Source organism: Curcuma longa, chromosome 11 (genome assembly GCF_044706935.1).
Source record: "Curcuma longa cultivar G26 ecotype Majalengka, Jawa Barat chromosome 11, ITB_CL_G26_1.1, whole genome shotgun sequence".
Lineage (NCBI taxonomy): Eukaryota > Viridiplantae > Streptophyta > Magnoliopsida > Zingiberales > Zingiberaceae > Curcuma > Curcuma longa.
Genome location: NC_133871.1, coordinates 5,794,644 through 5,811,800, shown reverse-complemented (window position 1 = coordinate 5,811,800; position 17,157 = coordinate 5,794,644). Strand labels below are relative to the sequence as shown.

The window sequence follows — 17,157 nt, the reverse complement described above, 5'->3', positions numbered from 1 at the left end:
AAGAGAAGACATTAGAGTTCATGGGCATTTAAAGATCTAGAGTCGAGTTAGGACTCATGTAACAAATATGCTTTTGCCCGTGCCTTAGTTTGCTTCTGGAGACTGAATTCAAAGATCAACAAAATAAGCATAGAATGACTTATGCTACTGTTCATGGGAATGGTTCAAGTTTAATTTATATTACGTGCTTGGGACATATAAGATAACTAAACTACACAATTGCCTTAGTTAATATAGCTCCATGGGTCTTGATCTTCATGGTCTTGCTTTCCTTAGCTGTCCTGCAAGTTTGCTTGAATCTCTGTTGGTAGTTATCCTGAGTTCCCCAATAGGGATAGGAAAGACAGAAGGAGAAAAGCAAACAGCCGAAGCAAGAAAATGAATAAAGGTTGAGTGGCCTTTCAACCTTCATTCAAGGAGGTAGTGGCAGACAACCTACAACCCATTTGATATATAAAAAGAAACATGGCTAAATAAAAATAGCAAAATAAAAAAAGAATCTAAAAGAATACCATATGGAGATCCTTCTTAAAGCCTATGCCTTTCTGAGATAACCTTGCAACTAGGTAGATGGCCTTTGGTTGACCAGTATCAGCTGCAACAAGAAGTAATGCGCATGCTTTTGTTATATTCCTCTTCACACCAATACCCTTGAGATACAGAACGCCTAGGTTATAGAATCCATCAGGCACCTTATTTTCAGCAGCTTTTTCAAAATACTCTCTTGCCTGGAGGTGAAAATTAAGATTTGAATCATGACCATAGAATTGATTTTGCAAATAACAAAAATCTCAATATATTAAAGGTCTATAATTTACTAAAGACTAGGGGTTAAACTGACCAGAGGTAGCAGAGACAAGAACTGACCCCACTGAGCTTAGGGTCTTGGCTCTGCTTGTGACAGAAGGAAACTGATCTCAAATATGAATAATCAATTTCATATGCTAAGGATGTTAATGTTTTAAATATATGCTGATGGTTCTCTTATAGTTAATCTATCATACTTGAACCTTCTTTTTTTTTGGCAAGATATGTGAAAGGATGAAAGGATTCAAAACCAAGATCTTGGCAAAATTTTCAATGCCTTAGCATGCAGGAAATCTTTTTGCAATGACTAATCTGAAACAATAAAAAATGAATATCATCCATCCATTCTTCTATAAGCTGTCTGATAGTCAATTTAATGTTGACAAATGAAACTGCACAGAAAACTAACATTGTATTTATTTTCGTTAGATTATCAGACTGCTCACCATATTTATGAGTCATTCTTACTTCCAAATTTCTAGTAAGAAAATTACTTTGAATTTCATGTAATCTCAAACGTCGTATGGAAACTATGAGAAATCAAGCAACATAGATCGTACTACACTAGCAACAGAGTGGGATGTCAAGGACTAGAGGTCAAGAGTTCCAACAGGAAATAGAAGCTATCTGAATGGGACTTCCAGAAAGTGATTGCTTGAAACAGTTAGACTTATATCACGGAGGCATAAACTTTAGAGATCTCTGCAACTAGTAAACCTTAATATAGATACAATATAAATCCAGAAGGATTTTCACAATTTCAAATAACTTAAATATCAATTTTTGGTTCAGTATATGTTCATGATATTTCAGTTTCTATACTAAAGTATTGTGACAATCTGAACTCCCGAATTAAGTAATGAAATGGAAGGTAGGAACTTATGCGAGTTAAAATATGAAGGATCAGGCTTCACCTTAGTGTAGTTCTTTTTCTCTACACCATAACCTTTAACGTAGAGGTATCCCAAGCCATTATATGCTGAGTAATACTTATGCTTGGATGCAAGAGAGAGCCACTTGAAGGCATTGGTATAATTCCTCTCCACTCCAGCCCCTCTGGCATACATCTCTCCAAGCAATTCCATTGCTCTTGGATTTTGCTTCTCCACGGCCTTTGAAAACCAATGCAAAGCCCTAGTGAGGTCTCTCTTCACTCCTCTCAACCCATAGTAATACAACAAGCCAATCTGGTACATGGCAGCAGAATCACCCTTCAATGCCTGATACTCCGTGATTTGGAACTTCTCATCCGCTTCCCCTCTTGACTTCCTTAAATCCTCCTTGTTCTCCTCGGTACCGCTGTGGATCCGGATGTGTTCTATCACAGGCGACTCCTTCAATATCAAGAAGCTCCTGATCGCTGCCTCTGCAAGTTCGGAATAAAGCACCAGCGCTTTCTCATGCACCTGCATACAAAGGAACAATTCAACATAGAAGAATCAGAAAAGTCAGAGAGTGGTGAAAGAGGGGGAAAAAAGGAGAATCAGATTAGGGCTCACCTCTTGCCGTAAATAGTTGTAGGCGAGAACCATCTTGGACTGCAGATTGCCACCCTCAGCGGCAAAGTGGTGGTAGAGGAAGGACTTGGAGCGGCTGTGGGCACGCATGAGACCGGTGCCACAGAGAAAACCGAGGGCGGATTGCGCGTGCGGGTAGCCTCGGGAGGCAGAGGCTTCGATTTCGGCGGCGGCGGCCTCCATGTCGGAAAGGTCACCAGAGGAAGCGGCGGAGATCATGTTACGGACTCCGGATGCATATTGGACTTCACGGGCATCAGACGACGGGTCATCCAGAAGAGAGGGCGACTCGAGGAAAGGGAGCCACGATCCTTGGTCGTAGTCGACGTCCGGAAGGGACTCCGAGTCGCCGAACTCATCCCACTCGTTGGATCCCTCGGTTCCCTCTGATTCTTCACTGGTGGCCGCGGAGGCAGAAGACGATTCGGATAAGTGTTCGTTGGAGAAGACGAAAACGAACTGGCGGGGGCGGAGAGATGAAGCGAGGAGAGCGTCACAAAGGAGGAGGACGGCGACGCAGCTGATTGCAGCGCACCGCATCGCGAATTGTGCGTCTTCCCCGGCGTCGATGTGAAGTTTGACTTCGCCGGCGGAGTGGTTCTCCTTGTACAGCAGAAGTCGTGATGCGATGACATGCGTGCTCGAATCAACGGCGAATAGATGAGAAGAGACAAGATCCGACGGTTCTCGTGAATACTAACACGTGGAAGCGATAAGTCGCTAAGAAACCAAATTTGGTTCGGCCGGAAACGATTAATCGATTATGTGCCCACGATTATTCGGTTCGAACCGGAGCAAAACAATGTTTTTAGGGGAAATGACCATTTTCATTTCAACAAGCTATAATCTCGAACGAATAAATATAAAAATAATTTTGTTAGTTAAAAAAATATAAACAAATAAACTAAAATTAAACGATTTAATATTATATGTAAATTTATTTGTTAAAAAAGTATTTTTAGATAATGTGAATGTTAGATAAAGTTTGGAGACTCAATAAGGAAGTATTAATAATGATTTATTACGTTTTAAGTCATAAGAGTCCTCTTTGAATTAATTATGACAAAACAGATTTGTCAAAGTGGATAAGTTGAATTTCGATGAAGTCAAATATTTTTCGATTAATTATAACTTCTCGATTTATCTCTTCACAGATAATCATGTGTCTAATCCGTATAAAACTGCTAGATGAGAGTTTCATCTTTAGCAAGTCTTCCTTTCTAATTTTTCCTTTAAACTTTCTTTTTTTAAGAATAATAAAATATAAATAATAACGCACAATTAAATCTTATTAGACGGAGACATATAGATACTTCTATACTTGAGTTGACAATAAATATAAAATAAATATTTTAAATAAATAATAATAATAATCATATGTGTTCATTATCTATTATAAAATACAAAATTTTAATTATCATATAATAAAAATTAAATATTGTATCAATCTTATTTTTTAAAAAAATTAGTGTTTTTTCCATTTATCATTGATAAGTTAATTTGAAATTTCTCTTCCATTTATTTGCATTACGAATTTATTTTAAATTAATTTAATCAGAAAATTTTAATTTTATTAAACTAGCAAATATGGGTATCATTTTACTGGGCCGGGCCGTCCCGGAACAGCCCATTTATGGCTCATGAAGACCTTTTCAGCGAAATGGTTGGCGAATGAGGATAAATAGAAAACAAAATCATATTTCCGAATCAAGATTGTGCGCCCTCTTCCAAATCAAAAGAAAGATCAAGAAGGAAGCGACGACTACGATCTCTCATCCTTCTCCGGATCCCTCAGTCTCTGCTTCTCTCGGCGGCCACCGTAACCCTCGCTTCTTCTCCGTCGCTGTCTCGTATGGGGACTGGCAAGAATAGCAGCGAGGCCGCCGACGATCTCGACGACATGCCGCTCGCGGAGCGGCGCAGCTTGATTCGCCTCCGGAAGGCGGCTTCGCCTTTTTCTAGTGTTCCTGAGCCTCCAAAGTGCTTTCGCTCTCCTTTTTCCGCTTATGCTTTGTTCTGCTATTTCGTCGGGAGGGTAACAACATTTGTTAGTTATGACCTGCAGGTGCTCGATTGACGAGCCTGTATCGCGCGTATCTTCTGAAACTTCCAAGGTGAGTTCTAATATTTATTTAGCCTTTAACAGTATGCACAATGGGAGCTTGAAACTAGACTTAGCTGAAGATCGTGATAATCTTTAGGCCTAGATGGCCTAATGGTGGCCTGTTTTGTTTTTGAAATGGTATTCTCTGAAAAAAAATTTTTAAATGTGTAGTGTGAAATCTACAAGAAGTTGGATATCTAGTATTAAGACGTTTTATTGTGATCTTGCAGTTTAAAATGTACTAGTGTCTGCCTCCTTATTTTAGGAAAAAAAGGGCATAAGAAAGAAATAAGAAATTTTATTACCATCTTAGTTTTTATTATTTTTACCACTGCGCTGCAATTCTGAAGAACTTAATTGATTTTTTTCCTTTTTATTTTTTTATGATTAGTTTCTTTCTCATCGAATTGAGCTTCTTTGTGCAAAAAAAATAGTTTTTCAAGCTAAAGTTGGATAATCTAGCTGACAGGCTGAAATCATCAGGAAAGTAAATCTACACATGACTTTGTCTACTAATGATAAATATGGAACTAACATATTTTGTTCTTTGGACCAGTGCAAGTATCCAAAGTGGAACCTAATGAAGTATGCAACTCAATTTATCACTTCATTTGTACTTATATCACTATGTTATTTAAAATAATCTGTTTACCTTCAGCTATAGTTAACATGGAATTGCTTTATTAGATGAGAAGTTTTCCTGTTGAAAGGTTATTGTTCTTTTTAATGTTTGTGGTAACTTCCGTTTATATTGAAATGAAGTTTTATTTGTACCACCATTCAATTTCGAAGATTTTTTTTTTGCATATCAAAATTGGACAAATTTCAAGAAATTTTGAAGATAGTAGCATTTTAATTGTTCTTATTATGTAATAAGTTCTTCTATTGTTGCATAAATTGTTATTTGCAGGAGTGGCCAGGGTTACCAAGAGGTGTAAAATTTCAACCCTCTGATGCTGATCTACTCTGGCACTTGCTTGCAAAAGCAGGCAAGGCTACCGCTGATCCACATCCATTCATACACGAGTTCATTACTTGCCTAGATGATTTTGATAGATTTGGTCATACCCACCCTCAGAATCTTCCTGGTAACTGAGACTAACGCTTTCACTCATGATGCCTATATTTGTATATCTAAAAGATTATTTGACAGGTATAAAAGATGGGACTACTACTTATTTCTTTCACAAATCTTTTAAGACTCATAATACTGAGGCTGAACAACATGATGATTGTGGGGACGTGTGTTGGAAGAAGAATGGCAACATCAAGCCTTTGATCATTGATAAAAAACACTATGGATATAAGTCAAAAATGACTCTTCATTCACGCATGAACAGATTCGAGAATCGCAGTTGGATAATGCATCAGTTTCACCTTGGCTCTGATAATGATGATGTAGGGGACCTTGTTGTTTCCAAGATATTCTCCCAAAGGATTGGTCAAATCAATAAAATTTCAAAAGAGAAAACAATGAACGTAGCCGTAGCTATTCCTAGTGATGCAGAATTAGCAATATGTTCCAAGTCACATAAACCTGAAGTCTATCAAGCGGATCAGCATGTTGATGTCACTGCGACATCAACTTCACAGGTCTTCAAAATTCATAACTTAACTTTGTATTCTGGCTGCAATATTCAATCATAATGTTTACAAGGATATCACACTAACAAAGTCATACGGAAGTAGTAAAGGAAAATCCCAAAGTTTGAATAGTTTAGAATATCTGTTTGTTGTTGTTAACATGTATTGAATATTTCACTATCTTTATCTTGTGGTGTTTCTATTGTTAAATAGCATACAGGATGCTTTGTATCATCTGCAACTATTTCTTTCTTGTACACCCTAGGTTTCTGTTCTGTCCCTCAACATTAGGGTTGCTCACCCTTGTTTTTGTTTGTGTTCTTGTGTACAAGTCAATGATTTTGTTGTAAGAATAATTTTCCCTCTTAGTAACAGACCCAGATGGAAACACAAGTCATGGAGACTAAATTGACTGAAGCTAATTTTATCCTTTTAGTTCTTTAATGCTTCCATCTTTAAACTGCTTGGTTATTCTTGTAATGAGGTAGCAAATGATTTGAAACTTAAAATCTAGTTTGGTCCTTCATTCAAACACTGTTACTTATGGTTTGATGTGCCTTTTTCTTGAGTGTTGGACTTATTCAAAATTGTTGAAACTACTCTACTTATCTCACTCCTGCTCACTGCAACTGTTACACAGGAACTTTTGATGGATGACCATTACATGAAGGAATCAGAGCCTTTGAAAGGTTGTTGAAATTTTCGTTTTAAGTGTTCAATATAACAAGTTTTTTGTTATGAAGCTAAAGCAATTCTGAATTGAACTTTTTTCTTTATCCCTTGACAGATTCTAAAGCTATAGGTTCTATTGCTTATATAAGCAAATATTACTGACTTTTGACTGTAACACAGGTCCAAATATCAAGTGTTTGGATGGTATCTCTGCATCTGATGCGGGAATCTCTTCTACAATCGACGAGCTTGATCATCTTGATCAGCTCATGATGCATGAATATTCGTCCATGTTATTGGCTAACACAAGTTCTGGATATGTTGATTCCAATTGTTCTATCGGTCAAAGCAAATGTGATTTAATTTGCACTTCAGGGAATCTATTAGATACTGTTAACGATGGTTCTATTCCACTAAATGACATGATGTATGCTCCAGTTCTGAAGTTTCCTTTGCACTGTTGCATATCTGAGGCTACCTAACACTGCTGTTTGTTTGAAAATAACTCCAGGAGTAACAGGGAATCAGTTTCTAGAAAAGGTTTTTTTGACACTGCGAAGGTATTCAACCTTATTTCTTCTGAAATATTTCATTAGATTTGAGTGACATTCTTTTGAAATTTTATCTGTGCTGATCATGTCTTAAAAATCACTGCAGAAGTTTATTTATCTCATCACTTGTGGAATGCGATCGCACTTGTATAAATTATTCACCTCCAATTGGATCTTCCATCACGCACTAGAGCATAATAGTGTTTCATAAAAATATATAACAATTAAATCATCAAACTTTACATAAAAGTATTATTTAAGAATCTAGGCTGCTATAAATTTGATAAAAGAGGTTTCAGCTTACTAAGTTGGTAAAGGTTTTGCAAGTTATTGACCTCCTGGGGCTTGAAATCTGCCTTCACCAAAATGGGGGTTTGTATATACATTATAAAATAAATTCGATAAAAAATCTGAAAATTACATTCCAATTCCACTCACACACAGATCCAATTTGAAGAAACTAGGATTGCACCATCATTTTTTTCTCATTTTTTTGTATATTTAATATTAGCTATAAAACTCAAATAAGGTAAACCGAAGAACATTGGATTCTCCATTTTCAGTTTCCTCACAAATTAGAGTTTCCAGAAAATTAGATTAGGTTGGCATAATTATTATTTTCTTTTTTGGTTTAAATTTGAAAATTGTATCCAGTCCAAAGTCATTAATGATGAAGAATATATCTGATTATAAAGATGATGGAGTTTAACACATTGTACATAGGTTTTTTTTTTGTAAAAAAATTGTTATATTTTAATTTTCCATTTTTCATTTGACTTCAGCTATGTATTATCTGCACTCAAGTTCTTTTCCCCCTTAGAAGTTTTTTTTTTATGGTGCCAAACGTTGTCAAAAGGGGTAACAAGAACAATGTATATTATCTTTATTATGTATGTGTGATATCAATACATTTCTGATTTTTGGTTGGCTTTACTTGTTTTGAGGTAAAGTGCAATGAGCTTTATTGATTGATGTGAATGTGATCTTGACTGTATTGGTTTGCATTGGGTCCTTGATTGTTGGATTTGCTAGTGCTAGTTTGTTCTTGTCCTTATCTGTTGTATTTGCTATATTTCCGGCCTTTCATAGTTGTTAGTTTTTTTAAAAAACATGCTTGCTAATCTTCTTTATGTTTCATGTTAGATTGCAAATATCTCATGTGATTATAGTCCTCCTAAAATTGGTTCAAACATTGCAAGCAATATAATTTCTGAGTCTTCCAGAAGTGTCGCTGAAGACAATTGTTGCACAGTTTTTCAGCATTCAGCATCAGTGCCTATCTTTCAAAACAATGATTCACTTGTAGCTACGTCTAGAGTTAATGATGGTAACAATTGCCTATTCTATATATCTTGTTCGAAAGTTGTCACCTGCTACAGGAGAACTGTTAACAATTTATGTCATTCCTCTCTTTTAGGTGTATCTGCCCAGTTGGATTACGTGAAAATGGAACCTATAGAGGAAGACCATTTTGAGATTACTGCAACTCTAAATTCATCAGTATCATGGAGTCATGAGTTCAAAATGAAAGAAACTAGCAATCCTCAGGAACAAATGACATCCAACTGCACACAAGAGGCAGCACAGTCTAAAGTCACAGGTTATTTATCTGTTCTTTCTTGACATATTTAGTTCCAGCAAATTTTGAATCTGTTTATGGTGATTTTTCTCATGCAAGAATCATCTTCATCTTCCAGAGTCTCATGCCTCAAGAGAAAAACTCAAGGAGGAACCTATTGACGATCTTTTCGGGAACATGCTAAACAATATAACATCTGTAGAACATGATGTAGGGGCCTCTGAATCTGTTTCTAACTCAAATCTTTCTGAAAAAGCAAATTTTTCCGAACAGTTTTTCCCCAAGAATCAACATTTTGAACAAGACAACACTACAAGTGTTGTATCTGTTCGTAAGAAAAGAAAGAAGACTGCAACGTAAATGCTGATCCCTTATCCTATTTGCTTATATAGTTATATATGATTGTTAATGACATCTTGGTGAAATTTGATCCTGTAAACACAGGAGTTCAGTAAAGGAAGCACTGGAAGAAGATGCACCTGGTCTTCTGCAGGTAAATTCTGAATGAACAGCTTTAGATTTTTCATTTTTTCGTCTCACATTGTATGCCAATTGTTTGTTTGTTTGATAGATTTTGCTGGACAGAGATATATCAATTGAGGATATCAAGCTTTATGAGACTATGGAAGATGATGGAGCTCTAGAGGTCTCCGAAGAAGATGATGATTTCAAAGAGCTTGAAACGGTGATCAATAAGGTTTGTCACGTTAATGAACATGTAAAATGCAGGGCTTAAATTAAGTTTTCCAAAAGTATCTGCTGGCGTTATGTAATCCATCCACTACAGAATGCATATGTGATTAATAGTGAAAATTTTTTAGTAGAATAAATTATGATAAGAGTTGATTTGTATTGTAAGTTAAGTTAATTTGTATTCAAGATTGAGTCATAGTTGGGCCTTTAAGAGTATCTCAACACTCTGTTGTTGAATAATCTTCTCACTGATGAAAATTTGATTTTCTATGAGATTCACCGGCTGAAGAACATGGATTTATGATCTTCCCATTTATTCTACATTAGTAACTTAGAATTTTAAGTCAATATGATTTAAATAAACCAATACAAGTTATTTGATGCACATGCCAATTGTGTATGTTATATCCAACCATATAAAACTATTGTGTTGACTTTTTCAATATTCACTTGCTTAGGCAAATACATATACACTATATATAACCTTTGCTGATATTGTGCTTGACTTAAGTATCATTTCATGTCAGAGTTCCAGTTCTGGCTGGACGATGTAGTTTGGACACCATGTTGTGTCAACCTTTGACACTTAAGCACATGTAGAAGTGTGCTGAGATAAATTTGGTTACTTTTACTTCTTTGATATTGTTTTTCTAGTTTATTTATTTAAAAAAATAAGACTAGCAATTGGATAGTCAATGAAACAAATTTTATTTTACTATATTGTTTCAATACTTAACATGCTTCAATATGTGCTAAAGTCGACTCAGATGAAGGTGGCTTTTACTATTTAATCCTCGTTCACTTATTTATTAATTGGATAGGTCAATTAAAATTGTTTTTTTTCATTGCATGCAAGATGTATTTATGTTACTTTTTCTCCTACAATCCTCTTTACTTCTTCACTTTGTGCACTTGTTTATCTTACAAATAAGACTGAAATTTAAAATAATCAAATAAATTAGTAATTTTGGAGAAGCAAACTACAGAATAATAATAAATGTTACTTAAATTCATCTTGATGTGATGCATGGTGAGAGTTGACGTGGCACAATACTAATCGGTACTATTTTTATGGGTGGCACTATCAGTATGGGTGGTATGGAGAAATTATACCAATTAATATAAGGTTTTGGCAAATATCAGAATGGTACATTTCAACTTGTACTGCTTGATTTGGTTGCATAATCATGTCAGAATATCTGTAATAAAAAGTAATTACTTACCTAGTATAGTCTTTCCAACCTTGTATTTAGCTTACTCAAGCAATAATGTAAAATTCATTTTTGCCCTTTGATCATATTCAAGTATTTTTTGTGAGACAATTGGGCAAATGAAGTCTTTTCCTTTGTTGCTGCTTTGAAGTTTTATTTCAGCAATTACTGATATTTGGGCCTTTTACATCAGTTATTTTCTGCACGAGCTTCCATGTTGAAGTTTTCAGGAGCACGCCACATGAAGGGGTCAAAGCCTTATTATGTAGCTTGTTTAATTTCCCTGATTAATCAGGTTCAAAGCTTCTCTATACTCATTAGTTTAGCATTTTTACATCACAATAGTTTTCCTTAAATATTCTTCCATTTCCTATTTAGTTTGAATTTTGAACTATATTTCTTCCTCAGGTTCAATATATGCAGCTTCATAAAAATTCAGTCCAATGGGGATGGTGCAGGGATCTTCAATCATTCATTTTCATATTTTATTTGCAGAACAGGTAATTGAGTTTCTTGTTCAAGTGTGTTGTATTTTGAAATATCTTATTTTGCTAGCTCATCAATTGCAATCAAGTATTACTTCTAAAGCATATCCCTTACAGAATAGTGTTGGAACGGCCGGAATATGGTTATGCCACCTATTTCTTTGAGCTTGTGCATGATTTGCCAATTGACTGGCAGATCAAGAGGTTGGTGACTGCAATGAAGCTCACAAGCTGTGGCCGGACCACTCTTATTGAGAACAAACCTTTAGTGGTAAGTTATCTATTAATCTTTTTTCTGACCATGTTCTATTGAGCATTATCAATTGCTTGTTCTAATGTTCATGTCCCCAAAGCCCATATTTTTTGTACGGAAGCATCTTTTTCAGGCTTTGTTCTTTTTTTTTTTCCCTTTGCAATAAGACATGGATTTTCAGTTATGCATGCCCTACACATAAAAAGTATTGGCAGTGATCTTGTGACATTAATTATGATGCTTCAAGCAGTGGCCTTCCTTTGCTGCTCATCTAATGATAATTAGAACTCTGAAGAACAAAGAATCTGAAGATTTGGTATTTACATGGGTCATTGAGTTTTTTACTACCAATTATTGTGTTGGATATTGAAGGCCTAGGATTTAACCTTCTAAAAAGCATTGCATTATATCTGGTGTGAGCCGTAATAAGATCATCATTTTTATATTGTGACATGAGATCAATAGCCTTGTCTGTGTAACAGATTGGCGAGGACTTGACAGAGGGGGAAGCGCGTGTTTTGGAAGAGTATGGCTGGACTTCCAACTGTGGGCTGGGGACAATGCTGAACTATTGCCATAGGGTTGTGCATGACAATAGAACTGAAAAATCAAACCAATGGTCGATGAGAATTGGGAAAATGCTGGTGGACGGCTATGAATCAGGGCGTATTGTCCTAGACCATCTTCCGAAGAAGGCCCAAAAGTACGCCAGGAAGCAAGAGGGAGACTGTTGAATTGATCTAAACAAATGCTACCTTTTGTTTGTGTAGCAGCCGTTTGCGGTCCAGTTCCTCAACATCCATTTTTTTCTTCTTTTTGTAATGGAACATGTAAAGTACTGACTCTCTAGCTCTCCTATATGCTCTATATCTTTCTCTAACTCATGGGATTATTGCCTCACTGAATATGTAGTGTACATTGTGAAATAAGCCAACATCTCTCTAATTTTGTTTCTACTCCTGCTTAGCAAATGTTCATGTGTACAGTTTTGATTTGCATATTTTATTTTTAAAATTACTCTTATTTTAATATTATTATATCAATTATAAGATCATAATTATTATATAATTATAACAGTTACCACCTTATAAGTATTATACAATTATAATAGATAGAATTTTTATTATAATGACCTTCTATATTCTTCTGCAAATAGAATAGAAAGTTCATTAATTAAAAGAGAAAGGATGGAAATATATAAAGTTATAATTTATATTGATTAATGTAATATGTGTTATTTTATTTGGAAAGAAAAAAAAAGAAATGAAAATTAAATATATAAAGTTATAAAAATATTTTTATTTTTTTAATGATTTTTAATTGTTATAAAAAAATGATAAATCTCAGTCAGTCTCATGGACTCAATCCCTGGGGATGGCCGGCTTTCCGATCGAGCACTAGGGTAAATCGGGAAGCGCATACGGTGGCCAATCCAGATGCCCAACATCCTTTGATTGCGTTCCCCATTTGGAAGAAAATTCTTACAAATACGCCATAATTGGGGAACGAACCACGGGTCCCTGGGTCACAACCCGGATGTCCTACCGTTGCATCATTGCCTCAGGGACAATTTTTTTTTAATTGTTATAATATGATATTGACTTGTATTTATTAATATTGATTAGAGGTGAAACATCTATATTATAAAAATTATAAATTATAGTTATTATAATATAATATTATTAATTATAACAGTTATTAATTATATTTGTTATAATGTATTTTATTTGTATTGATTAAATTGAAGTGTTTATATTATAATAATAATGATGAACTTATCACTATTATAACAATGTAAAAAAAATTTAAAAAAATATTGATATGAAATGTAACGCTCTTTTCATAATAAATAAAAATATATATCCTTTTAATTTTCGTCCCTTTTCATTTCTCAATTAAACCATGACTTTTTTTTCTGCGACAGGTCATTTAAAGAAAATCTTTTTAATACATGGCATCCATTTTTAACGATATTTAGATGGTTTTTAATCAGGGACATTCCCCAAAAGTATAATAAAATAAGCATTTTATTTATGGTGGATTAAATAAAATTTCTCCGTACTTTATTTAAAAAAATTATGCCATCCTTTCAGAAGAAGGGAAAGGCAGGTAGGGCCCAGACCTTCATTATTGGCAGGGAACGGTGGGTGCCACTATTCCCAAACCAATAATACACTGGCCTTGCCCCTTTATAAGGCCCTACTGCCCCTTCCTCCATTGCTGTGCCATCTTCTGAGGAAGGAACAGGAGACAACAGAGGAGAGGAGAAGCCATGGCAGAACAGCAGCAGCAGCAGGATGTTGTTGGCTGGGCAGCAAGGGACACCTCCGGAGTCCTCTTCCCCTTCACCTTCCCCAAAAGGTATCGACTCTCAATTCCCATATAGTTTGAACTGCTTAATTAGATAATAGATAAGACTTAGTTCAATAGATAGACAGAAACTTGGACTATCTTTAAGTTAATTTGTTCACAAAATAACTATTCTATTTCCTATAAACTTGAATTATCCTATCTCAATCCTTCTTTTAGCTATTTCTTGTACAAGCAAAAATGGAAAAGATGTGATTAATTATGAGAATCATTAAAAGAATTATTTGTCTCTCCTTTTTAAAACATTAAAATAATATCTTTATTTCAGTACTATGTTGTTATAATGTATAGAATTAATTATTTTTATTTTTATTTGATGAAAAGAATATTAGCTTATTAGTATTAATTAATATTAATTAAAATTATTTTAAAAGATAAACATTAAAATTTAATGGCTACTATAATAATTGTAACAATCATTAATTGCTAAAATAGTCTGAATGCATTTGGCACACCTGTGCCACGATACTTCGCTTCAGGGCCATGAAAAGTGATGAGATAACACTGAAGGTTCTCTACTGTGGAATTTGCCACACCGATCTTTCGACAATCAAGAACGAGTGGGGAAATGCAAGCTACCCAGTCGTCCCGGGGTGAGAATTTCCTCCTATCTACTCCGATGATGAATACAACAATTATCTCACTAATTGGATCGATCGTCGGCCAGGCATGAGGTAGTAGGAGTCGTAATTGAAGTAGGTTGCGCCGCTCACAAGTTCAAGGCCGGCGACAAGGTCGGCGTCGGGTACCTAGCCGGCGCCTGCTTCTCCTGCGACAGCTGCGGGCTCGGCGACGAGAACTACTGCGCGGAGTTCGTCTGCAGCTTCAACAGCTCCCACCCCGACGGCACCAAGACCTTCGGAGGATTCGCCGGCAGCATGGTGGTCAGCGAGCACTTCGCGGTCAAGATCCCCGAGACGCTGCCCCTGGACAAGGCCGCGCCATTGATGTGCGCCGGCATCACGGTGTACGCGCCGATGAAGCGCCATGGCCTGGACCACCCGGGGCTGCACCTGGGGGTCTTGGGGCTCGGAGGACTCGGCCACCTCGCCGTCAAGTTCGGCAAGTCCTTCGGAATGAGAGTCACCGTCATCAGCTCGAGGCCTGACAAGGAAAAGGAAGCCATCGAAGCCTTAGGAGCCGACTCGTTTCTAGTCAGCAGCAACGAAGAGCAAATGAAGGTGCCACTCTCACTCTTACTTTGTATAAGAAACATTCATTCATTCATTCTTTTGAATTTGTCAGGCTGCTCGTGGAACTATGGATGGCATCATCAGCACAAGCTCTGGTGCTCTCTCATTGACAACTTTGGTCGCCTTGCTGAAAGTTTATGGCAAGCTGATCGTGGTCGGCTCGCCGAACAAGCCGCCGGAGCTGCCGACGTTCGGCTTGATTTCAGGTAGCTAAGTCACTTCCACTGATTGCTCTTGTGTGTTGTGTCCATGATCAGGGGAAGTGTTTGGGGATGTCCCTTGCAGGAGGCAAGAGTATAGCTGGGAGCATGATCGGGGGGTTGAAGGAGACACAAGAGATGATAGATTTCGCGGCCGAACACGACATTGTTCCGATGGTTGAGATCGTCGGAATGAACCAAGTGAACGATGCAATGCAAAGGCTCGCCAGGGGGGATGTCAGATACAGGTTTGTTATCGATGTGGCGAACACCATTTGTGCAGCTTGAGCAAGCATGGCAACAGAGCAGTCCTGAATAAAGTGTCATCTCTTCTCAGTGCAAATTCTAATAAATTTCAAGACTTATTTGCATAATTACAAAATTAGAAAGTTGGGGGAAGTTGCCCTAATTTCCTCTGTTCTTTTAACACGGGCGACTCGTCCGAGTTCTCGAGCAGAAAATTCCGGAGCGCCCGCTTCGACTCGTCGCGGTCCCCGCCGGCCGCGAACGGGTGGCTCAGCAACTCCGCCACCGACCACCGCTTCCCGCTCTCTTTGCGCAGGCAGCAGTCGATGAAGGCCCTGAATTCGTCCGACGCCGCCCCTTCCGATAAAACCCCCTTCGCCTCCCCCAAGCAGATCGCCACCATCAGCGCCGCCCAGTCTGGCGGTGCTCCCTCCGGAAGCAGCGGGAAGTGTCCCTGGTGCAGCTCCAGCACCGCCAGCCCCAGGCTCCACACGTCCGCCGCGTACGGGTCGTAGTCCGCCCCGTAGGTGACCGAGTCTAGCCGCTCCGGGCTCATGTACGCGCACGTGCCGACGTACGAGTCGCACGGGTCGAGCGAGCGCAGCAGCACCTTGCCCACCCCGAAGTCGGCGATCTTGACCTCGCCGGCGGAGTTGACGAGGAGGTTCGCAGGCTTGATGTCGCGGTGCACGATCTGGCGGGAGTGTAGCTCCGCGAGGCCTAGGAGGGCCTGGCGAGCGACGGCCGCCAGAGCGGGCTCCGGGAAGGGGCGTCCACCGCGGCGGCGGAGAAGGGCGTCGGTGGACCCCAGGTCCATGTTCTCGAGGAGGAGCGCGACGTCGGCGGAGGGAGTTCGGACGAGGGAGTGAAAGCGGACGACGTGGCGGCATCCAACCGTGCGGCGGAGGATGTCGACCTCGCGCCGCACCTGGTGGCGCAGCGAGTCGTCGGCGCGGACCACCTTGAGGGCGAACACGGCAGCGGTGCGGCGGTGGCGGACCTCGTAGACGGTGCCTCCGTTGCCGTGGCCGAGGACCCGGAGTGTGTCGAAGTCCGAGAGCAGGAAATCGGGATCATCGTTGGATAAACCAACGGAGAGAGAGCGAGCCGGCGGCGACGGCGGCCCAGAGAGGCAGCGGCGGCCGTGGAAGTCGCAGGAGGGAAGCTCGAGCACGAGGTCGGCATTCGGGAGCCTCCGATGGCGGACGATGGACATGGCCAAGGGCGGAGAGGGAAAATACTTTCCGGCGTTTACTTCCATTGCCGAGTGAGTGGAAGATACGAGGGGGAAAAATTGGCGTGGAGGAGCTTTATAGTACTTTAATCCTTTTATGCGGCCGTATGCAACATTTCCATAGAAATATCTCAACACTCGCGAGCTTAATTATGTATTAATTACACTAATTATACTATTAAGATAAACAAATTGTAAAATATATAAAGGGATTTCGTAGAGAAATCGCATGAAACGCGTGTAGTCTCTTTAGGTTTATCCATAGAATTGTTCCATAAAATTTTGAGCGGTGAGTTGACTTCGATCTTCTATTTAAATCGTATTATCGATTTAAGTGTCGTCGCATAGAAAGTTCTGCGTGCGTGACGCGTTCTTTATCAATTCAAATATTAAAATGCTTTTCCAGGTTTTTGGGATTTGCTAAATTTTAATAAATAAGTTAGAAGGAAACAAATAGG

General features: G+C 38.4%; 4 protein-coding genes across 4 annotated transcripts; 2 read left to right on the top strand and 2 right to left on the bottom strand.

Annotated features, from left to right (window-relative positions):
* Positions 1–211: 211 nt before the first annotated feature.
* On the bottom strand, positions 212–2,954 carry LOC141837024 (ERAD-associated E3 ubiquitin-protein ligase component HRD3A-like). The gene is made up of 4 exons (XM_074724507.1): positions 2,307–2,954; positions 1,722–2,213; positions 513–728; positions 212–316 (listed from the first exon to the last, which is right to left on the bottom strand). The coding sequence occupies exons 1-4, from the start codon at positions 2,862–2,864 to the stop codon at positions 212–214; spliced, it is 1,371 nt and encodes a 456-aa protein (XP_074580608.1). The 5' UTR covers positions 2,865–2,954.
* Positions 2,955–4,176: 1,222 nt separating this feature from the next.
* On the top strand, positions 4,177–12,385 carry LOC141838379 (uncharacterized). The gene is made up of 16 exons (XM_074725826.1): positions 4,177–4,304; positions 4,390–4,438; positions 5,339–5,516; positions 5,582–6,021; positions 6,653–6,701; positions 6,865–7,111; positions 7,196–7,244; positions 8,379–8,562; positions 8,653–8,835; positions 8,933–9,170; positions 9,259–9,307; positions 9,386–9,511; positions 10,912–11,013; positions 11,127–11,218; positions 11,321–11,474; positions 11,939–12,385. The coding sequence occupies exons 1-16, from the start codon at positions 4,177–4,179 to the stop codon at positions 12,188–12,190; spliced, it is 2,520 nt and encodes an 839-aa protein (XP_074581927.1). The 3' UTR covers positions 12,191–12,385.
* A 1,310-nt stretch (positions 12,386–13,695) lies between these two features.
* Positions 13,696–15,609, top strand: LOC141838378 (putative cinnamyl alcohol dehydrogenase 9). Its single transcript, XM_074725825.1, has 5 exons — positions 13,696–13,817; positions 14,306–14,419; positions 14,494–15,007; positions 15,072–15,225; positions 15,305–15,609. The coding sequence occupies exons 1-5, from the start codon at positions 13,729–13,731 to the stop codon at positions 15,505–15,507; spliced, it is 1,074 nt and encodes a 357-aa protein (XP_074581926.1). The 5' UTR covers positions 13,696–13,728; the 3' UTR covers positions 15,508–15,609.
* LOC141838376 (mitogen-activated protein kinase kinase 9-like) lies at positions 15,532–16,739 on the bottom strand. Its single transcript, XM_074725824.1, has one exon. The coding sequence runs from the start codon at positions 16,724–16,726 to the stop codon at positions 15,602–15,604; it is 1,125 nt and encodes a 374-aa protein (XP_074581925.1). The 5' UTR covers positions 16,727–16,739; the 3' UTR covers positions 15,532–15,601.
* Positions 16,740–17,157: the final 418 nt, after the last annotated feature.